This window comes from Antrostomus carolinensis, unplaced genomic scaffold, assembly GCF_000700745.2.
Source record: "Antrostomus carolinensis isolate BGI_N321 unplaced genomic scaffold, ASM70074v2 scaffold36478, whole genome shotgun sequence".
Taxonomy (NCBI): domain Eukaryota; kingdom Metazoa; phylum Chordata; class Aves; order Caprimulgiformes; family Caprimulgidae; genus Antrostomus; species Antrostomus carolinensis.
Window position 1 is genome coordinate 1 of NW_010332939.1, and position 23,467 is coordinate 23,467.

Here is a 23,467-nt window from a genome sequence, read left to right on the forward strand (position 1 = left end):
AAGGGAGTCATGCTGCTCCCGTCTCGTCCTGCTTGAGGAACAATTTGGGATAGGGTCATGAGTGGAGGGGATGGAAGAGGTCGGGCCACAGGTTTCTTTCCTGTGTGATGGACAGGGTGGGATGGGACCATGTGCCCCCGCCTCCTACATGGGAACCAGGGTGCTGGGCTACTGGTGTCCCCACCTGCTTAGGGGACGGGGTACAGTGTGAGATGGGGGCACATGTCCCTATCTACATGGGGGACTAAGGGGCCAGGGTCACTGGTGTCCTTGACTGCTTGGGGCACACACCTGCATGGGGCACTAGGAGGTTGGGGCCACCTCTGTCCCTGCCTGCATGGAGGACTGGGGGGGAGGGCTGGATCGTGTGTGAGGACAGGGTGGGATGAGGTCATGCATGTCCTAGCCTGCAGGGTGCGATGGAGCCACGCACATCCCTGCCCGTGAGGGAGCGGGCCCACAGGACAGAGTGGCTTGGGACTATGCATGTCCCTGCCTGCATAGGCACAGGACACCATAGGGACAGCAGGGACTCTCTCTCCCCTGGTGGGACATGAGATGTCCAGATGCTCCAGTGCCACCACACTATTCCCAGGTGGGAAATCTGTAGACATGGCCAGTCCCTGTGTACATTCTGTCCATAGCATGTGCACAGGTTTGGGATTTTCTGGGTGATATGCAAGGCTGGGGAGATGCAGCCTGTTCTGAAACCTCAGGGCTGTCTGGCTGCTGGGGGAAGGTGGCAGTTCCCCAGTCTGTCCCACCAGCACTGGACTAGGGAGAGCTAGAAATAAACTGTAACTAACAAGGACTGTAAGTACCAGGATCCAGGCTTCTCAAGTGCCTTGAAACTGACCTGTATGGTGACAAAAAATTCTACAGTGGGGCTGCTGCTCTCTCAGGATGCTGATGTGTCCCTCAGTCCCAGCTGACATGTGGAGAGAGCTCAGGAAACATTTGGAGGCTGAAGCCCTTGGCTTCAAGGGAGCCAAATCTGCTGAGATCAGGTGGAGTGGGAGATCCTTGCTCTGAGGGAAGCCATGTGTTTGCACTCTCTGCAGCAGTTTTTGGAAGGGTATGAAATTCCAGGCCTTGCTAGGGCACAGAGATCCTCTCTGATGGGAGAAGACAACGCTGGGGAAGTAGGTGCTTGATTTCACTAGGTGCAGAGGGAAGGAATGACTTTCCAAAGGTGACACAGGGAATCTGTGGGAAAGTAGAAACTGGAGGGCTCACTAGAACTTACGAAATTCCTGGAAGGCTTGACAAGTCTGTGGAACTAATCCAAGCTTGCAAAGCTTTCCCTCAGCAAGCTGCACCATGGGCTCCAAGGTTAGTCTGGTTTAATTATGTCAAGGAACCCCCCTGAGTGATTTGTGAGACTTGGGAGCAGGGGACTCTTTCTGCAGAAGCCTGGCAGTTGGCCCTCAATGCGTGGGAGAGCACACTGAGGAGTGTGAAGCTGGAGCTCTCAGCTGAAGGAGCTTGTGGGACAGTTGAGTGCCATTCATGAGATGTCCATCTTCCTTGGGCATGAGGTTCCTAGCCCAGATCTGCATGTTCCTGTTCTTGAGTGCATCCTGTAAGAACTGCTGTGATTTAGCCTTGCCTGTGAGAGGTTCAAGCAATAGCTGGAGAAGGTTTGATAGGCAGGGAAAACATGGTGTCAGTGAGTCCTCATGCATTTATAGACCAAGTTCTGACAGGGAGAGCTGGGGAAGGGAAATGATTCTTGAGGTTTAGCTGGGAAAGACAAACTGCTGGTGTGCTCAATAACTTGTAGGAAGACATAAAGGCAGTGTAGAGGCATGGAAGAGAAGTTCCATGTTGATGGGAAAGGCCCTCAGAAGTCTGTGATCCAACCTACTGCTTGGACCAAGGCCATCACTGTCACTATATAACATTGGCCATAGTCGAGGTCAGAAAGCCTCCAGAGACCCCCCTACAGTCTTGGATTGGCTAGACAATAAGTAGGTTTCAGTGCTGGGCCATGGAGACATAAAAAGTGTGTGAGAACTGGCATGTCACCTCATGGCTTGGGTCAAGAGCAATTCCCATATCTGAGGAAATGTGAGGTTTGCTCAGTGACAGAAGGAATTTTAAAACACATTTTCTGCTGGAGGCTGGCGAGAAGACCCAAGAGGAAGGGGGACACATTCTATGCTGTGAATCTACTTTGAGCCTTGGCTTTGTCCCGTGTTTCCTGAGTGACTCTGGTAAATCTTCTGCGGCAACTTCAGGCCTCAGATCTAGATGGGGGCTGCAACTCTGTACATTTTGAGTCAGCAGGAGATAAATTCAGCTGTGTCTATGGGGACTCCCTTCCTACAGTGTGGGAGGTCATGTGGATTTCTGTGCAAAATCAAACTACTCACTGCAGGCTGCTCAAGTTATCTCTAGCTACACAAGCCTCCATACCGGTTTCAGCAGGGAACAGGCTGTTTCAATGGTGGTGATGGTAACTGGGCTCTGCTGCTCCTGTCAGAGGTCCTAGGCATCTCCGTGCTCTACTCAGTGGCCAAACCTTCACATTCCTCCTATGGGATGGGGCTCATGGAGCCTCTGGTTCCCACCAGCTGCACAAGCCAAATCTCATGTCCACAAGACTATGTTCAGCTGAAGGCTGTGGGATGCAAGACCTCTGGGGCCCCTTTCATACAGGCATGCTCCAGGAGGACAGGGGTGGCACTGGGTGACTGGGGACACCACTCAATGCTGCTCTCAGCAGCTGGGAGGCTTTCAGCAGCCCCAAGTCCCATGTGGATGAAGATGATGCCAGAAGCAAAAATGCAGTCAATGAAGAGGTATTTCAACAGTGATTTAATGTTAAATCCATTGTTATGGAAAGCTGACAAACAGTAATAATGTTTTGGGAGGTATAGAGTGCAGGCGAACTGTTGTGATGGAGGAGGAACATGGAAAAAATGGTCTGGACAAAATCTTGGTTCATGTGCTCTAGGAGTCCCTGCTTGAGCAGGGTGGTGGGACTAGATGACCTTCAGGGTTCCCTTCCAACCTCAACCATTCTGTGATTCTGTGCATGGAAAGCCATCAGCAGCACTGTGTCATTTACGACCAAAAAATGTAGCCTTCACTGTCCGTGGCTGGGAATCCCTCTCTTCAGTCATGTGTTGGCCAGGGTTTTAAAGGTTCAGGTCCCACTAATTAAATGTGCTCTGGATCCAAGGCTTTTGTGGAAAGCAAGATGATGAAACTTCATCAGAAAGGCCGGTCATGAGAGAGTGCCATTGAGTTAGCCCAGAGGTGATCAAGAGGTCTTGAACTGCAGCATTAGTACACTTAGGTGCCTGACTGCATGCTCAGGCTGTTCCCATCATGTTCACAGCTGGATCTTGGTTGGATGGGACAAGAAGTATGCAGAGAAATTACCACTGGAAATGTGTTTGTTTCTGTACCAAAGAGCATGTTTCTGTAATAGAGCTGGCAGGGCTTAACATCTTCCTGCTGTAGATGATGCGTTGTGAACCTAGGGCTAGGGTACCCCGAGGCAGAGGTACTGGTGCTGCTCCAGCAGAAAGGTCTTCTCATGCCAGTTGGCACCTCCTGACAGAGTTTTCCAAGGATGATGGGGTCTCACGTGCCCCCTGCTATTTTCCTACAGTCCAAATCTGGAGATACTGTTGATGGATGATGATGGCAGCAGGGTTTTACCAGGCAGCAGAAACCACAAGAGGGAGCTGATATTATGGTCTGTGCATGTTCTCAGCCCGGCTCCAGCTTCCTCCTTCTCCTCTCCATTTGCAGGTTGCTGCTTCCAAAGACCCACTGGCCAATGCAACCGTGGAGATGATGTTGAGTTTGATCGTGGTTCTGTTGGTGACATGGACCTTGGGGAGTACGTATGGTTTCAGGGAAGGGGATCCAAGGGGAGATCCGGGGTAGTTGCTGCCCCTCAGAAGAATTTCCTTTAACTCATGGGGCATCATATCAGAGACATGTCAGTTGGTGGGAAGATAAGAAAAAAATGGAGCAAAATGCTGCACTTGCATTGCCTGCAGGTTGGGAGACTCACCTGCAGCTGTTTATATGTGTACCCAGCTTGTAACCAGGAACTGGAGCTTCTTGCTAGTATTGTAACAAAAGCAGTAAAAATTAACACAAAGGAAACAAAATATATACCTATTGACAAAGGCTGATGCTGATACACAATGCACGGGGGAGAGTATAACTCCATAACTCCCCGGACACTGCTGGAGTCAGAAGTAAGGAGAGACTTCTGATACAATGAGGGAGATGGAGAAAATGAAGAGTAGGCTGGTGGAGGACAGAAATTGATTTGGGGACATTCAGGATCACAAGCATGAATTTCTAATTTTAGATATTGTTTATCCCTCAAAAGGATTGTAAAACTTTTCTAAAAAAATGTTTGTACAAAAAGTTTCAAAAAGAATATGGGAAAATATCACAATAAAAATATATTTCTGTAATGGAAATGTTTGTTTCATGCATATTTTTTGCTGCTCACCAAGTGGATTTGGTGTCTTCCAGGAACACAGAAGAACATCTCCTGGGAGGTCCAGCGCTACGACGGCTGGTACAACAACCTGCTGCACCACAGCCGTGGTTCGGTGGGTGAGTGCCAGGCCTGGGGATGGGGATGGTGGGACAGGGCAAGCTGGCACTTTGGCATCTGGCTTGCTTTATGACTGAGAAAGCAAGCCTGACTTGAGCTTGAACCAGGAAGGCGACCAGGCAGTGCCACCTCCCGTGGCCCTGAGAGGTGCATTCAAGGTGTTTGCACTCAAGGTAGGTCCCTAGATGCACCTAAATGCCCCATTAGAGCAGCTCAGCTTTGTCTCCCACATCCTGGCCTTGCCAATTTTCCTGCTGCCCAGGCACCATCTTCAAGTCACACTGGTGTAGTCCCAGAGCAGGGCTGTGCCTTTATGGTGCCATTCGAAATATCCAAGGTAGAGAGGACCCAGATCTTTCTAGCAGGCATTTCAGTGATGGTCAGTGATCCCATAGCTGGGAAAAGACATCTTCAGCCATGGGATTTTCCACATGTGAGCTGCTTTCTCATGCCTACATCCAGCCCATAGGCCCACCTGCAGGAGATGTCACCAAGCATGGACCAGGGCAGATCAGGCAGGATCATATCTAAAATATTAAAGACTATTAATCCTCCTATTTCCTGCCGTCCGGATCGGTCACCTACATGGTGACACAAGGCATGATGACAATTACACAGCTTCCTCTGAGTCTGAATGGCTCTCCAACATTAGATGTGTGTCATCAGCCCTTTGGTTACATCAAAGCCTGTCAGGAAGAGCCAGCAGACAAGATCTCCCTTTTCCAGAGCAGATAAAACAGATCTTAACATATGGAAACTAAACCTGAAATCAAGCCAGTAATTCAGGATTTTCCCCATCTCTGGGGAGGTCCAGCAAATGAAGCCCACCACATGGGTGAACAGTCTTTTGAAATGAACTTGCTCATCAGTGAGAAGTGACCTTCTGCCTCCAGGCTTTTCTGTTACAGGACAGGGAGTGGGTGTGAAGTCAGGGTCTTTCTCTCTCATCTTCTCCTTTGTCTCTCTGCCTCTCTGTCTGTTCCCTCTCCTGTTTCCTATGGTGTTGGCAATCGTCATGCTTGTGTAGGATTGCACAGTCAACATGGGCAGCTTAGCATCACTCAAGTTACCCACTGGAGCACAATACCCCAGACCTCCAGGGATGCACATGGACCAGAGAAGGACAACTGGAAGGCATCATCATAGAATCATAGAATAGTATGGGTTGGAAGGGACCTTAAAGATCATCCAGTTCCAACCCCCCTGCCATCAGCAGGGACACTTTCCATTAGATCAGATTGCACAAAACCTCATCCAACCTGGCCTTGAACACTTACATACCCATAGAGGATCCCTCCTAGTTTTAAGAGAACAGACCCCAGTGTTGCAATAAGTTTTGGTTGTTGGTACCAAAACTTGCATGTTCTTGGCCACTGTCCATGCCATCCTCTTGCTCTCTTCTGGGACCCTCGCACAGTGTACCCCACTATTACTTCATCTCCCATCTGTCGGTTGCTGACAGATCCATGCTGTGTTGTTTTGGTGCCGCAGGTGCCAGGTTGCTGCGTCTCCTGCCAGCCAACTATGCGGACAGTGTCTACCAGGCACTGCAGGAGCCCCACGTGCCCAACGCTCGCCAGCTCAGCAATGCAGTGGCACGGGGACCCTCTGGGCTGCCCTCCCGCAGCAACACAACCGTGCTCGCTGTCTTCTTCGGTAAGAGCTGGGGCGTGGCACCAGGTGGAAAAACATTGGTTTGGGTGGAGAAATGTTGGTTTCTTGCACACCAAGGCTGTGTGTTGGAGTGCTCCTCATCCACTGCTTCATAGCAGGCCCACACCCGAAAGATAAAGCCTTGAGTATTGCCATACCGAAGTATTGACCAGCCAATAGAATTCACATGAATTTTCAGTGACCTTTGGCAATTGCCCCAAATGCTGATATTTGTCATTTGAAAACTTCCTCATTTGTTTCAATTGTAGAGTTACCCAGTTGCAAAACGCCTGACAGATGTGATAAGAGCAGCACCATGAGTGATTGCTGGGCAGAACTGCTGCAAGTCGGAGCAGTATTTGCTGTTGCTCAAGAGCTTGGTGGATCCCCAAGCCCAGGGATATGTCTCTGGGAAATACACTCAGCTCATTGAGAAAACAAGCTGACCTTATCAAAGAAGATGAGACAATTAGCTCTTCATACAGCTGAAGTTTCATACATGTCCCCAGACACCCAAGCCAGCGTGCTTGGCCCCAGGCCACAGGAGGAGCAGATACTAGTGTGGTACCATTTAGCTTTTCCCATCAAACCAAAGTGCAAATGAGCCAGCAGCAATGGCAGCCACAGGCTCTGCATCAGCAGCAATCATTGGCCTTGAAGGCCACAGGCAAGGAGAAGCTCAGGGAAACAGTGAATAAATGCAGAGCCTTGCTCCTGGTGAAGTGGTGGCCAGCAGGTGGTCCAGCTGCTGGTGGTCTCTGAACATCTGCTGGCTGAGTTTCTCCACTCTGGTCCCTGAATGACCCTACCCTACTCATGAGGTCTGGTCAGGGTCACTTGGAGCCCTGTTTCTGTGGACTGGAGCTCAGCACATCTGGACTCCAGCCCAAAGGGACTTTTTCAAAGTCATGGAGCAAACCAGCAGTGCAGGCAGGAAGGAAACCACACTTGCTGCACAGGGTGGTCCCCTCAGCCCATGTACAGTGCAGCTGCCCACCATCATGTCCTGCTCCAAGTGCTGGTGGCAGGTCTCCCAGTTGCTGACCATGCTTGGGTCTCTGGCAGGTTTCCACGTGCTCTCAGACATCCTGGCGATAGAGAAACCCGGCTGCCCTGCTGAGTTCCTGAACATCTACATCCCATCTGGAGACCTCGTGTTTGACCCTGCAGGCACTGGAGATGTAGTCCTGCCCTTCCAGCGCATCCAGTGGGCGACAGAGACAGGGCAGAGCCCCAACAGTCCCCGGGAACAGGTAGGTAGAGTTTCCTTTGCTCTTTGCCTTTTAGCTAAATTCCTCTTCACCCAACACTGGGGTCTGTAGCAACCAAGATAGATAGTGGTTACAAAAATAGAGAGCACCACTATTTCCTTAAAAATATAAGTGTCTCAAGTGTTTGAATCAATTGCACATGAACCCAAAGCAGAACCTCCATGGTTCACATGGAGCAACATTTGTGGTTGCTAAAGGTTGGTGCTTTCCTCGGCCAAAGAAAATGCAACTACTCCAGATCCGTTTGTGTCATCTATTTTAATGCAAATTTGAGTATTTTGCATGGTTTATGGGGAGCAGAAGAGGAAGAGGTAAAGCAGGAACAATCCACAGTCTTCCTTGTCTGAAAGTTTTTATCACTTCCGTCAAAATGAGCACAGGTAGGGCTGTCTGTATCTGGTGAAACAAGAGATAACTGGAGCCTTTTAGTACAAGAATAATTAATGTCCATAACCAATTTATACACTTGTGCCACTCTAGAAGGTCAGTAATTATGACACACTTCTTTTAGTCACCAACTCTTATCTTTAATAATGTATCACAAAACTGAGCTGGTACTGTCATAAAGTTGTAAAGTTTCTCTGCACTTCAGTCATTTTGGAAAAAAAAACCAGATTTTCCCCCAGTTTCTCTGTATTGTGTGTGCTGAGGCTGGATGTGTTCCCAAGCCCATGTGCTTTTTCTTTCACACTGTAAAGCGTCTCAATTAAAATCACCAAAGCAAAATGCCCCCTTCAACCTTTCATGTGATGAACCATGATGAGACCAGATTAGCAAGTCATGTTTTTAGCAGTATTTCAAACCTTAGAAAAATGAAAACTCCAGAATGCTTTCACACTAAAAAGGATGTTTTCATTAAAACATTTGGCAGGGGAGATACTCAACATGCTTCCAGGGCGGTGGGACTCCTCTCTCTGAGGACAGGTCTACCCAGAGGGGACAGTTCCAGTGTTTCCAATTTCCCCAGAGATGGGTTTATTCACCTTCCAGCCTGGTCTTGCCTATGTAGGGATTCACAGATGTCTGCTTCTGGGCATAGCTGAAAATAATTGGGAAAAAAACCCAAAACATACTTTTGAAAAATCTGTACCTCGTCTTTTCTTGTAATTGGCACTAATTCCTGCAGTTTACATGGAGATTCTTGGTGTATCCTGATAGCTCTTGTTAAAACAGGGGATGGGATGGCTGCTTTGCAAGACCAAAAGGGCTGAGTTGGGGCTTTTCAGACCTTCTTTTTGCACCTTTCTGATGAGATCCCGGCACCTGTTAATGCCCATTCTCTGTACCTGCCCTAGACCAACGAGGTGACGGGCTGGCTGGATGGCAGCTCCATCTACGGCCCCTCGCATTCCTGGAGCGACGCCCTGAGGAGCTTCTCGAGGGGACAGCTGGCATCGGGGCCTGATGGTCGACTCCCAAGGGAGACAGATGGGAGGGTTCCCATGTGGAAGGCACTGGATCCATCCACAGGACAGGGTGGTCTCCAGGGGATCTATGGTAATGGTGGCATCCTCTATGGGTTTTCACCTGCTTGGCTCCATCCCTGACAGTGAGCAGGGGCAGCAGGAGGTCCCTGGAGCTGAGCCCAGACAGGACCCTGGGAAAGGGCAGGGGGTGCGATGAGCCAGAACACATGGGTCAAGAGTCCCATGGGAGAGCAGGCAGTTTCTCAGGGAAGAAGCCTGCCCCAGTTAAAGCTTCCCAGCAAAGACATGCCAGGAACTTAAGGTGTCACATCCCTGGGAGGCAACAGGTCATTTCCCAGCCAACACGCAGAGACCAGCAGGTGCTGGTCCCTCAGATCTGAGGTGATGCCCTCTGGGGAAAGGGGCTGCTGCCGATAAAAACCTGTTCAGCTTGCTTTGCATTCCTCTCCTGCCCGACCTTTGGTCTGTGCTGGGGGCCCACTGCTGCTTCTTGCTCTCTCAGGCTGCTTCTCTCCCTGGGGAAGAAGGAAGGGTAAGGGGATAAGGAGATGCTACTGCAGCCACAGGGCTGGGGGTGCTCTTCCAGTCACAGGCAAAGCTAGACCCAGTGGTGGCATCTCCCACTAATGGTCCTGGTGGCTCTTGCAGACCTGGGGAGCGCCTGGGGGAACGAGAACCACTTCTTGCAGGCTGAGAGCATTGCTTGGTTTCGGTACCACAACCACCTGGCTGCAGCACTGGCCCAGGCACACCCTACCTGGTCTGATGAGGACCTTTTCCAGCACACTCGCAAGCGGGTCATTGCCACTTTCCAGGTGAGGGATGGGACTTCCTGGCTCTGCGGAGACCCCTGACATCCTCTCTGGCACTGGCCCTGACCCAGTTCTGCTGTACCCTAGAGCATTGTGTTGTACGAGTGGCTGCCAACCCTGCTGGGGAGACACGTCCCGGAGTACAAAGGTGAGGTGCATAGTGGGTCATAGTGTGAGAGAAGCAGGGGTGGGCCCCGGCTGCTGGACCATGGATGCTGCCCTGCAGGTTACCAGCAGCACCTGGACCCCAGCCTCTCACCAGAGTTCGTGGCAGCTGCGAGGCAATTCCTGGCCACCATGGTGCCGGCAGGTGTTTACAAGAGGTAGGAGCAGCCCCACGGGGCTCTGGGACAGAGATGACCATGCCGGGGAAGCGGGTGTCCGAGCTGGAGTGGTGGCTGGGGATGGTCCCTGTCCCTTCCCCACATCCTGCCCCTTGCTGGGACTGCCAATCCCTGCCAGCTTGGGGCAGCCCCAGCCTGGGGCTGTGGGTCCAGTCCTTCTCTACTGTTCCAGAAACCCCAAGTGCCACTTCCAGAAAGTGCCTGGCCCTGGTGGCTCATTCCCGGCGGTGCGGCTCTGCAACAGCTACTGGAGCAGAGAGGTATGGGGAAGGGAGCACGGGGCCCTGAGGACATTGAAGGCTGGCTGGGGGGGCTTCATTCCTTGCTTTACCTTACGGAGGACCACACAGGGGTCTGAAAGGGAAACTGAGTGCAAGCATTACAGCCAACCAAGGGGTGTGAGATCCTCCCCATCCAGACATTCTCAGATGCTGCTTTCAGCTGCGGCAGGCTCATACCTCAAGGTTGAGCTGAAACGGAGAAAATGAGACTGGAAGAAGTTTCTGGTCCCACTATATCCAGGATCTGTACCCCTATGGGCACCAGTTCAGGAGTGTGGGACTGCCTCACGTGCTTGGTCCTGCAAGGGATCACCGGCTCTTCCCATCTCCCCTCAGAGCACCAGGCTGCAGTCAGCTGAGGATGTGGACAACCTCCTGCTGGGGATGAGCTCACAGATTGCAGAACAGGAGGACAACATTGTTGTGGAAGATCTCCAAGGTCTGCACTTCTCTGCACTGCAGCTAGTGCGTTGGTGGGGGACCCTGTCAGTGCAGGGGCTGAGGTGGGAAGGCAGGTCCCATCATCACTGCTGTCAGCACGCAACCACACACTTAGACCAGCTTCAGCCTTGTTAATGGAGGTGAAGAGAAACTGCAGGGCTTGTTAAATGGTTCCATAAGACCAGCCTGGCAAGAGCATGGAGGTCATGTCCATGTTCAGTATGGCCCATGGCAGAGGGACAAGACCAGCTCAGCAGCTATGACAATTGCGGTTGCTCCTCTGGCTCTGGCTTGCCATCACCATGGCTTCAAATCCATCCACAGATTACTGGTATGGGCCCCTGAAGTACTCCCGCACTGACTACGTGGCCAGCTGGCTTCAGCGTGGGCGAGACCTTGGCCTGCCAACCTATAACCAAGCCCGGGAGCAATTTGGGTTGGAGCCTCTCCAGAACTGGTCAGACCTTGGCCCACACCTGGAACAACAGGTAACTGGTCTGGGCACAGAAAGTGTGTGGATCAAAGGTCATTGGGGCAGTCCAAGCAGTAACTGGCTTCTCCAGCAAAGTAGGAAGAGGCACATCAGTGTCCTACTGTCCTAGCTTATTTTCATGCCTGTGGGGCTGTTGCATTGGGGTGTCATTACATGGTATGAATAAATATATCTTGCCTTGGTGCTAAGCTCCTGTGCTGCTGGGTGCTCGGCTCCTTCTGGAGCTGAGATGTTCTGGGTGACACTTAGTTGCTCAAGTCCAGGCTATTAGCTCAAGGATGCATGGGGCTGAGCATCCTCCCAGCCCACGGGTGTGTGATGCCTGGGAAATGCATGTTCCTTGCACTGCTTGAGGCTTGCCAACACTTTCTGGTGCCCTGGCAGGATCTCTCTGCTCACATGTATGCCATCGGGCTTTCTGGCCAGGTCCTGGAGAAGGTCGCTGCCTTGTATGCCAACAATACAGCTAGGCTGGAGCTGCTTCCTGGAGGCATGCTGGAGGCTGACGGGTCCCTCTTCAGGGCCATCATCCTGGACCAGTTTGTGCGTCTGCGTGATGGCGACAGATTTTGGTTCGAAAACACCAAGAATGGGTAAATGCCTCTTCCCCATCAGGCAGGCTGCTCACTGCTCTGCAAGCCCCAGTATCACACAAAAACTGGGTCTGGAGGAAAAAACATCCTCCAGCTTCCTCGGTTCCTAAAACAGTGCAGGGAGTCAATCCCTCCTGCTGCCAGCCAGTGACACCCATGGCCACCACTTGGCTCCACATCTTTTTCCCCAGGCTGTTCACAGCAGAGGAAACCAGGGAGATCCGTAACACTACCTTCCACGACGTCCTGGCTGCTGTCATCTACGCAGACCCCACAGACTTCCAGCTCCAGCCCCATGTGTTTGTCTGGAATGAGGGTGAGTGCTTTGTACAATGACAGGGTGCAGGGAGCAAACTACCAGCAAGTTTGGGAGGAAAGCAGATCCATCTCGGTGACACAGCCAGTGACTCAGTGACACAGCTGGTGACTCAGTGATGCAGGGAAAGCATCGGGCTGGCAGTTTCTCAAGCCTGACACCTGCTATGCCCCTAAGCCAGCAAAATGCATGCAAAATGCAAGGGTTGCTTGTAAGCAAGGTGGGCAGCACTGATGTTGAAAGTGGGCTGAAGTCCAGGCATGTGCATTGCATGAGTCCTGTGAGGATCTCCAGTTACAAAAGTGCAATTGATGTCCTGGAAGGTCGTGCTGGGGTTAAAACAGCCTCTGCCTACCCAACGCTGTCATCCTCCCCATTGACATGTCTTCTAGCTCCTTCTATGTACAAGCACGCACAGGTGTGCAGGCTAAACCTAAGCGACACGAAAAGCTGGCAGATGAGTTAAACTTTGCGTACTGTAACTGCGTTATGTTGCCTACTTTTGCCTTTTATTGCATCCACCCCTGAATATGCCCTGGGTGCTGTACTGCAATGCCCACTCCTGCCCGGGTGCTCTGCCAATGGAGTTGTTGGTTAATCAGCGCTACTGGAAAGGTTGGCCAGGTTTTCCTGTAGATGTGGTTGCAATAGCAACATGAACTGGGGCAGCCAGTTTTCAGCTTGGGGAGAGCTCAGAGTGTGTGTCCCAGCATGATTTAGTTTCCCAGAAGGCTAGGAGTAGCCTAGTCCTGTGTTGATGTGCAACCCTCCCCCTGGTGCCCTCCTGTGCTGTCCTGTAAATGAGCTTTCCTCTTCCTGCCAAGACCCAAACAGAGTTCTGTTGCCATGCTCAGGGTGAGGTGTGGCCAAACACAACAGTAATCCTTTTCCTCTTGGGATCTTGCCCCACCCTTCCTATTTATCAAAAGCTTTTTTTTTTTTTTTTTTTGGTGCACATTCCAACCCTTGCAAGACATTTTGGTTTCCTTGACATGACTTCCTGGACTTGTAGCATCCAGATGAGCAGAAGCTTTGAGCCCAAATTTGACATGACCCAGGGTGCTTCTTGCTCAGCCTATCCCATCAGGAGAGGTGATGGTGCTGAACCCCCAGAGCACTCGAGTCCAGTTCTGCATTTGGTTTGCTGTGGAAGCAATGTTCAACCCAAAAACAAGGGTTGTCCCCAAAGATCTGGAGTTTAACTTGAGCATCCCAGTTTTGCAGTGCTCCCTGGGTCACTTGGCAATGAACCCCACCAGCATCTTCATGCAGAGGTTCCTGGGGATGGTGGAAATTAGATGAGTAAAAGGTCCATGACACTCACTTAGTCTCTCCCTCCATGCAGGGGACCCATGCCCCCAGCCCCAGCAGCTGACAGCTCAACATCTGGCCAACTGCACGCCCATGATGGTGCTGGACTACTTCAAAGGCAGCGGTGCAGGCTTTGGGATCATCATTGTTGTCCTCTGCTGTCTGCCTTTAGGTTTGCCACTCCATTTCTTTACCCATCTCCTCTTCTACCACAGAAAGGAGCTGAGTGCCCATGGACCAAGCACCTCCCAGCAGGAGCTGCTGATTCTTGGTCACTCCTGAGGTCCTCCTCCTGAGGTGGCGGGGTCCTCGGGCACCACAAGGGAGCAGCCCTCCATTAAATAAATCCAAGCAGCATTGAACTGGGGGTGAGAGGGAAGAAACAACCCCCTGTCCACCCCAGTCTCACAGGTGATGCTGTCAAAGTGGGAAGGAGCTTCGTGATATCTCATGCTCCTTCTCCCATGTGTCCCCAGTGACTCTGTTTGTTGCCTGGATCGTTGCTGTTCTCCGCAAGAGAGATTTCAAGAAGCTGCAGAAGAAGCAGAGCTCGAGTGTGCAGAGGGAGGTGTCTGGCGAGGCAGTATCTGGTGAGGTGGCACTGTCAATCCTGTGATGGTGTCTGGTGGTGCTGCTGAAGTCAGCACACATATCAAGGCAGGGTTTGGCTTGGAGCTTACATCCAAACTGGATGTAAGGAGAAACTGTTTCCCCAGGATGATAGTCAAGCAGTGAAGCAAGTAGCCCAGAGAGGTTGTGCAGTCTCCATCCTACCCAAGAACTGACCAGACAAAGCCTTGAGCAGCCTGGTCTGACTCTGTACCTAGTCCTACTTTGGGCAGAAGGTTGAGCAAGAGACCCTTCCAACCTGAGTTCATTCCAATCTGAGTCATCCTAAGACCCTCTAATTCCAATCCTCTCCAGATCACACCTTACCTGAAAGAAAGCTATGTAGAGCAATTGCACCGGTAGCTCCAGGACAGGGACTGTATCTCCTTGCTCTGGACACTGGAAAAATCCTGCCACCCAGTTCCATGGTCCTTACTCCCCCTGTGTCCATGCGCTTGAGCTCTGCAGTTGGGAGATGATAATTTTTCCCTTAACATGTGTCTGGTCATGAAATCACTCCCAAACTGCATTTCAGAAAGGAGGTGCTAGGGTGAATAGGAACCTAGAGGTGCCTTTCCAACTGAGTCCTGTGCTCTCTCCCATTAGCCATGGAGTGGCATGGTGTCAAGACAGACAGCTCTCCTGTCTACATTCAGCTCCAAGCTGACAAAGTGCTCAAAGTACTGGATGGTAGAGGGTCTGTGCTCCGGAACATCAGCCTGAAAGCCCATCAAAGGGTGGAGGTAATACTCTCCAGCAACAAAGGGAACAAAGCTCTGCTCCTGAAGAGCCCCAAGGAGTATGACCTGGTGAGTGCCATGAGGCCTGGGGTATGACACCTTCCCCTGGACCCTCCACAGTCCTCTGCTGCTGGCGACGTACACCCTGCACCACTCAGGCCTGGGTGCTGCGAGTAGCATAGGTCCCTGAAGGGTGCCTGTGACTTCCTGAGAAACGCCAGGTCCAGCTCATACCATGAAGCTACCACTGCAGTGAAGAGCAGCAGCACTCACGTCCCAACAGAGCCTCTGCTGCTTACAGCCATTCGGTGGGGTCTTTTGCAGGTGCTGCTTTTTAGCGAGGAGGCAGAGAGGAGCAACTTCATTAGGAAGCTACAAGGCTACTTGGAGGAGAGTGGTCTTGATTTGCAGATGTCTGAGATGAAGGAGCAGAGCCTGATGAAACGGGCAGTCACCCAGGAGCAGAGAAAACAAATTCTGGAGACTTTCTTCAGGCACTTGTTTGCTCAGGTATGTAGAGGTGTAGTGGGCTCTGATGCATGAAGGAAGGTATTTCTGTATTGATTAAGCAATGATTGTTGCTGCTGTTGCTCTGCATATGAGGTGGTAAGCCATGCACAAGGAAGCTGCCAATACTTTCAGGACCAAAGGACATTTTCCCTTGCAGAGGACAAAGGGAGTTCTGTTGTGGTGATATAAGCGTCTAAAGTTGCAAAGAGACTTTTGGAGGAGGTAACTGAGGTCTCTGTAATGGTCGGTGGTGTTTATTGTGAAAGCACATTCTGTAGGAGAGACATGGGACTTCCCCATGGTATCTGCCATGAGTTTTGTGCCAGAGGAGCCACCAGTCTTTCTGCAATAGGTCAAAGTGAACACCAGCCTCCTGCTCCACCAGCACTCATAGGATTTATTTTGTGGGACCCAACTTGCAGGTGCTGGAAATCGACAGGTCTGATGCCGGAGAGCTCAACTTTGAGTCTTCACAGAAGGCAAAGGAGTCTCTAACATGTGAGCTGAGCCGGGCTGAGTTTGCTGAGGCCCTGGGTCTCAAAGCCCACTCCATGTTTGTGGACTCCATGTTCTCCCTGGCTGACAAAGATGGCAATGGCTACATCTCCTTCCGGGAATTCCTGGACATCTTGGTGGTCTTCATGAAAGGTGGGAGCAGGAGCTGGTTAGTGTCTTAATCTGTTCCCCTCTGTCCTGTTTCTAAGCTCTGGCAACACCACCAGCAGGTCAATCTGTAGACACTCCCACAGACTAAAATTGCCTTCGACTTGAGTTATGGGGCAGTGAAGATGAAATTAATTTTCTGAAAGATTGTTCATGAGGGGAGCTATCTTTCACCATCATAGACAAGTCTGCCCTGTCTCCTGAATGGACCATGCATCCTGTCTTTGAGAGATGATAGTAACTGTATTTGATATCATATCTAATCCTCCCTAAATGACCACTGGAGAGGTGGATTCATGGGTGAAGGTGGTGAATGCCAGATACAATCAAAGCAGCTCCCAGAAAAATCATTGCTGTGCAAAAGTACATTTTTAGTTTGCAAAATAATGCACAAGAAAAAAAGTGTAATCTTTCACTTTGCACTTGAGAAAGTCAAGTGGAAGGGCGGCACGCTATTCACATTGTCGCTATTCAAGCTGCGATCAGCGGTGTGCTTTCAGTCTCTTCAGAGCTCAGTGGAGCTTCACTGCTGCAGGCCCAGACTCTCAATGTTCGAAAGCACCTTTGTTGATGAAAATAGGATCTGGTTCTTACTTTTCCTCTCTCCCTCCCCACCAGGGTCTCCAGAGGAGAAGTCCAAGGTGATGTTCAGGATGTATGACATTGATGAGAATGGGTTCCTCTCCAAGGAGGAGTTTCTGAGGATGCTCAGGTACTTCTCCTCACCTCTCTAGATGTTTTCACAATGTCTGTAAACATAGATGTCCTCAAAAGCAGCTCCCAGTTTCTGTGCCTCACTCCCCAAGGGTGCTATATGAGAGTCCATGGGCTCAACACCCACAACCACGAGCCCATTTCTCCCATGAAACTGGCCTGGGGCTCTGTCCTGTGTTATTTGAAGGACTTAAGCTGTGGTCCTCTAAAGTTCCCATATCCCCTCCTTGCTTCAGGTCCTTCATTGAGATCTCCAACAACTGCCTGTCAAGAGAACAGGCAGAGCAGGTGACCGAGTCCATGTTTCGGGCCTCAGGGTTTCAAGACAGAGATGAACTGACATGGGAGGATTTCCACTACATGCTGCGGGACCATGACAGTGAGCTTCGTTTTACCCAGCTCTGCATCAAAGGTCAGTGGGCAGGAGCACTGGGTCACCCCAGGCTCTGCAGGGCTGGAAGCAATGGGTAGCACCCAATACATAGCTCCAAAATAGTCCCATCAATCTCCAATCCAACTGTAGTAATGGGGCATCAGCTGTCACTCCATGTGTGATCCATTTGGATCAGCTCAGATCAGCACAACCCTGCTCAGGGGAAATGCCTAAACCTTGTCCATTGCATCTTGCACACTCTAAACAGCTGTTTGTCCTTTTGGCTCCTCAAAGGTGTCCCTGAGGTGCTTAAGCAAAACCTGCACAACCGCGTCTCCTTCATAAAAAAAGAGCCGAAAGGGTAAGCTCTCTTCCGTAGTCTTGCTGCTGCTGTTATTTCTTCTCTTTCTACCCTGATGCACATTCATCTTTCACTTCAGCCCCTCCAATAAGTGCTCCCACTGGGTGTTCACATGCCAAGTGCTGGGGAAGAGGACAACCATGCTGCGACATGCATGTGAGCAAGCTGGACACTGTGGTGGGACTGCTGCCCTCCTCTCCTGGCACCCAGGCAGGCAGGAGTTTGCAAACCTCGCTCCTGTAGAGCCCCCATGGTGTCTACTATGTGAGGATGGGAGTCCTACCTCACTTTTCAGAGATATGGGTTATCTTGGAATTAATCCAGCTCATGTACCATGCAAAGTTAACACAAGCAGGCTTGCAGGAAAGAGCTGGACACCTCAGTTGAGCCTGAGATGGAAAGTAGAGAAACGGGGAAAATTTTTGCAAGCTCTTCCTGCAAGTACAGCTTTGGGCTAGACATAGCTTTATTTCCAACAGAACCGTCTCAGAAGAGGAGAAAGACCCAAACCTGGACACTGTGAGCCACTATGCAGAGCGAGAAGGGCAAGAACTGAGGAAGAGACCAGGTAGAAAGTGAGTATGGCCTCTCCTCACCAAGCGCTCTTCTTAGGTTCTTGATGTTTCTCATGTCTCTGTGCCAGACTGGGTAGCCCTCTGGTCAAATGGCAGTGCTGCAAGGAGCCAGCGCCCCCATGACGGTGGTGCAATGTAGGGAAGGGATGTGAGACCATCCCTGCAGGAGATACCCCAGCCTGGCCAGGCACATCACAGCCCCTCACTGGCGGAGGAGCTATGGGAACAGCTCTGTCTTGGTGGGGATGGTGCTGTAGCTGAGTCTGGGTGATGTGCCTCTATAACAAAAAAAAAATAAAAAAAATAAAGTGGCCAACTCCAGAGCCCAGAATAGTAGGTTTTGGAGTGTAAGCCTTGCCCACAGGGAGGGGATTTTCCTGGCAGGTCCTGCCTATGCTCCTCTGCTTCTTGGCACGCTGCTGGTTCACCCATGGGCTGCCTGCAAGAGCTGTAGGAGACACTCTGGTCCTCACTGCTGTGGCAGAAGAAAATATTCCTACAAGGAAACAATAAAGTGGTTGTTATCCATGGCCAGAATATCCTGATTCACCTTAATAGCTCCCAGGACTTTCCCCTACCCAGGGATCAGTTTGGAGGGTTGAATATTACTATGAAAATGATCTTTTACAGTTCTTAACTATGGTTTCATTTATGAATCACTATCAGTTTTCAAAAGCATGTAGACTGCGAGGTGACCTGAGATCAACCTCTGACACTGTGCTCTTCAGGTCACTGCTGTCACACAGTACTGTACAGGGATGAAGACCCAAATCTGGGCAGCATGGCCCTAAGCCATACCTTGCTGGTTAAACCTTGAAATTACACCAGGCCTCTTATATTGTCCAGGGTGAATCAGTACCAACTGCATTTGTACACTGAAGCGCAACGAAAGAAGTACGAACGGAACAAAGTTCAGCACAAGATCCAGGAGTTCAAGCGCTTCGTTGAGAATTACCGGCGCCATATTGTCTGTGTGGTCCTCTTCTCTGCCATCACTGCTGCCGTGTTCGTGGAGAGAGCCTACTGTGAGTGCCCATCCAACCCTGCTGCCCCAGATACAGAGGGGTGCGTGGGCTTGGGTCCTCAAAACTGCTGGTTGCATGGGGCATGCTGGGGTGTGAAAGGTCCTGGCACAGCTTTGGCCAACAGCGTTGGTCCTCCCCTGGAATAACCAAAGGATTACTCAGGTTGGAAGAGACCTCTGGAGGAGTCTGATCCAATGCCCTGCACAGAGCAAGGCCAATTTCAAAGCTGAATCAGGCTGCTGAAGGCCTTGTCTAGAGAAAGTTTGAAGAGCTCCAAGGCTGGAGATCCCACCACCTCGTTGGGCCTGTGCTAGTTTTTTACCATCCTCCCTGTGAAGAGTTTTTATTTTACATCAAACCTGAATTTCCTTCAGTGAAACTCATGCCATTGCCTTTCACTGTGCACCTCTGAGAAAGAGTTTGGCTCTCTCCCTTCTGTAACACCCATTAAGCAGTTGCAGACAGCCACAAGGTCCTCTGTGACCCATCTCCTCCAGCCTGAACAAGCCCATTTCCCTCAGCCTTTCCCCTGTATGACCTCCTCCAGATCCCACTCATCCTGGTGGCCTCCAACGGACTTGTTGCAGTTTGTTGACACTGCTCATATTGCTATGCCCAACTGAGGACACAGTACCAAGGTGCAGTGTCACAGTGCCTGGCAGAGGAGGTCTTTGACCTCCAAGGAGATCCTGTCACCCAGCAGCCCCATCCCTAGCGACCTTTACTTGGTAGACCCATGCAGATGGCTGTCCCGTTTTTGCAGGAAGGGTCATGGCCCTCAGTGCCAAGCACATTGATGCTCTGCTCTCTCTCCCCAGACTACGCCTTCGCGTCCCCCAGCACTGGAATTGCACAGACCACCTTTGTGGGGATCATCATCTCCCGGGGATCGGCTGCCTGCATCTCCTTCATGTACTCCTACATCCTGCTTACCATGTGCCGCAACCTCATCACTGTCCTGCGGGAGACCTTCCTCAATCACTACATCCCCTTTGATGCTGCGGTGGACTTCCACCGCTGGGTTGCCATGGCAGCCCTCATTTTCTCAGGTAGGTGGGATGCTGGGTGATGTGTTGCCCACAAACCACGGTTAAAGCAGGAAGACCAGCCCATCATTGCACAGCAGGACCAAGCAGAAGCTTGAAGACCTGTATGGAGCCTGCAGAGACATAGACACTTTGACCCAGAGAAAAGAAGGAATTGCTGGGCACACCAGCAGGGTCTGCCACACCTCCATTCACAGCTTTTCTCTTTGGGTTTCTGTCTCTTACAGTGCTCCACACTGCAGGTCATGTGGTGAACGTCTACATCTTTTCAGTCATGCCTCTCAGCGTGTTGTCCTGCCTCTTTTCCAGTGTCTTTACCAATGATGGGTAGGTGAAATTCAAAGCATGGTCCAGACAGAATGTTCTGGATATGGACAGGAATGAAAGTGGAAACCAGGAGTTTGCTCTGACTGCTTCATGGTGCATTCTCTTGTCCCTCTCCAGGTCACAGCTCCCACAGAAGTATTACTGGTGGTTCTTCCAGACTATTCCAGGTGAGACCACCTAGCAGGCAGATCTGCATGCCCATGTCCAGGATAGACAGCTCTCTGACCAGCCCAGGTGGAGCCCCTATGGGGCTGCTATGATCCTCCCCAGGACCTCTCAACCCCTCTTCTCATAGGCATGACAGGAGTGCTGCTGCTCATGATCCTGGCTGTTATGTACGTGTTTGCCACCCACCACTTCCGACGCGTCAGCTTCCAGGGCTTCTGGATCACCCACCACTTCTACGTGCTGCTCTACGTCCTGGTAAAGCATTTGGGCTGGGAGGGAGGGGTGGTGCCAATGCACCACAAGCCCATGGGTCAGCACAGGTGGTGAGGTGAAATAGCTGGGGTTGTCCCACAGGAGCTGGTGGCCCCAATCCCAGCTCACTCTGCTGAGCTGCCACCAAATCAGCCACAGAGTGATGGCTTGTCGTGCTGATGGGGGCTGCTCCCTGCCCAGGTCATCATCCATGGCAGCTACGCGCTGATCCAGCAGCCCCGCTTCTACATCTACTTCATCATCCCAGCTCTCATCTACAGTGCGGACAAGCTGCTCAGCCTGAGCAGGAAGAAGGTGGAGATCAGTGTGGTGAAAGCCGAGCTCCTGCCCTCAGGTACCACAACATCCCTGGCCACATGGCACCAGCTCAGTCCAGGCTCCTTACAAGAGCATCCAGGGCTGCAGCAATGGAGGAACCTCCACTACTCAATGCTTCCACCTTGATGAAGTCCCCATCCCTGACCTCCCGCAGGTGTCACCCACCTCCAGTTCCAGAGGCCACAGGACTTTGACTACAAGTCCGGGCAGTGGGTGCGCATTGCCTGCATGGCCCTGGGCACTACCGAGTACCACCCCTTCACCCTGACTTCAGCACCACATGAGGACACACTGAGTCTGCACATCCGGGCTGTGGGGCCTTGGACCACCCGCCTGCGGGAGATCTACTCCCCAGAGAGCCTGGCACTGATCGGCAAGCTGCCCAAGGTGAGCCCCACACTCCCTCTCCAGGGACAGGGACATCTGAGCCCAAGAGCATCTTGGCAATGGGTTGTGCCTAGCCTGAGGTGCTTCTCCAGCCTTGAAGGCAGCTAAGATGTGGGCAAGCAGAGGCAGGAGATGCTCTGCTGATGGCTGGCTCCCTTCCAGCTCTATCTGGACGGGCCCTTTGGGGAGGGCCATCAGGAGTGGAACAAGTTTGAGGTGTCGGTGCTGGTGGGCGGAGGCATTGGGGTGACGCCCTTCGCATCCATCCTCAAGGACCTGGTCTTCAAGTCATCCATAAGCTCCAAGCTGCTGTGTAAGAAGGTAAGAGGAAGCATCTGGAAGACAAGAGCCCTCTCCAGATGCCTTCTGCTGCTGATGGACATTTTGGGGGTAAAATCCTCCATGATCCATCTGGGAAGGAGACCTGTGGACATGCATAAAGTGTTGTCCTCACTCTGAGCCTCATCCCCATGTACTACAGATCTACTTCATCTGGGTGACACGCACACAGCGGCAGTTTGAGTGGTTGGCAGACATCATCCATGAGGTGGAGGAGGCAGACAGGAATGACTTGGTCTCTGTGCACATCTACATCACACAGCTGGCTGAGAAGTTCGATCTGCGTACTACCATGCTGGTGAGTCTGGCCACCTGCCAAGGAGGGTACCATGGCGTGGTGGGCCATGTTGGGCCATCTGACGTGCACTGATCTCTCTTCCAGTACATCTGCGAGCGGCACTTCCAGAAGGTGCTGAACAAGAGTCTGTTCACGGGGCTGCGGTCCATCACCCATTTTGGGCGCCCTCCCTTTGTACCCTTCTTCAACTCACTGCAGGAGGTGCACCCCGAGGTCAGTGTCTGGCTGGGGATGGGAGGAGGGGCATCCACCAGCCAGTGTGGAGGACTGGTCCCAGCCTGTCCCCAAGGCCCTGAAGACCTTGGTGGCATCCACACCAAAGGCAAGGCAGAAGGGGCGTGAACCCCACTTTCCCTTCAGAGCTAGGATGAACTGCAAGAGTTAGCAATGTCCCGTACCAGCCCAACATGCCCCGCTATGTTGTGACCCCAGCTGCAGACACTGCCCATTGCTGGCAGACACCCTGGGGGATCCCATCCTTCCTTCACAGCCCCAGCAGCTCCATGGGGACAACCTCCCCAAAAGCTTTCTCAGGCTGGTACAGACTGCTTGGCTAGCATCCATGCCCAAAGCTGCCAGAGGGCAAGGGGGGCTGGGCTGGGGGAAGAGCTGGTGCTTTTGGGTTTGACCCCTTCAGGTCCCTCCTTCCCCAGGTTCAGAAGATTGGAGTGTTCAGCTGTGGCCCACCCGGGATGACGAAGAGTGTGGAAAAGGCTTGTCGTCAGGTGAACAAGAAGGACCAGACCTACTTTGCACATCACTATGAGAATTTCTGACACTACCCCAGGCCACTTCACCCTCGGGCTGCAGTCTTCATTGGAAATGTGTGTTCAACCCCAGCACCTGTATGGCAATGCTTTGGGTGGTCATGGTCCTGGGCTCTTACCCACCATCATCTCCAGGAGAAAGCCATCCATGGCTGACAGCATGGATACTGAGACCCTCAGAGCTGAGACCAGCATGCAGCGCACCAGTAAAGCGTTGCCATCCCAGCACTGTCCCACACAGCCCTAGTGTGAACCCCTGAGCCCAAGGCATCCTCCCACCATCCACACACTCCTGCAGCCCAGCGCCCAGGGTTGGGCTGGCATGTCCCAGTACAGAAAACCCAGTGTTTGAATTAAGCCCAGCTCTGCCACCTTAATCCCACAAGACAGAGCTCGTGCTCTGCCAGGTGGCTCAGGGAATGTCAGCTCTGGGGAACA

General features: G+C 51.8%; 1 protein-coding gene across 1 annotated transcript; it reads left to right on the forward strand.

The window, feature by feature from the left end:
- Nucleotides 1-3,807: 3,807 nt before the first annotated feature.
- Nucleotides 3,808-23,038, forward strand: LOC104517945 (dual oxidase 2). The gene is made up of 33 exons (XM_029086417.1): nt 3,808-3,856; nt 4,510-4,593; nt 6,086-6,250; nt 7,313-7,500; nt 8,814-9,015; nt 9,594-9,760; nt 9,845-9,905; nt 9,984-10,080; nt 10,274-10,361; nt 10,719-10,821; nt 11,148-11,311; nt 11,743-11,909; nt 12,101-12,225; nt 13,571-13,708; nt 14,013-14,126; nt 14,752-14,954; nt 15,210-15,395; nt 15,818-16,043; nt 16,677-16,770; nt 17,009-17,184; nt 17,440-17,506; nt 17,986-18,081; nt 18,928-19,106; nt 19,925-20,155; nt 20,380-20,479; nt 20,597-20,646; nt 20,775-20,902; nt 21,101-21,254; nt 21,393-21,625; nt 21,788-21,946; nt 22,107-22,262; nt 22,347-22,475; nt 22,916-23,038. The coding sequence occupies exons 1-33, from the start codon at nt 3,808-3,810 to the stop codon at nt 23,036-23,038; spliced, it is 4,602 nt and encodes a 1,533-aa protein (XP_028942250.1).
- The last annotated feature ends 429 nt before the right edge of the window (nt 23,039-23,467 follow it).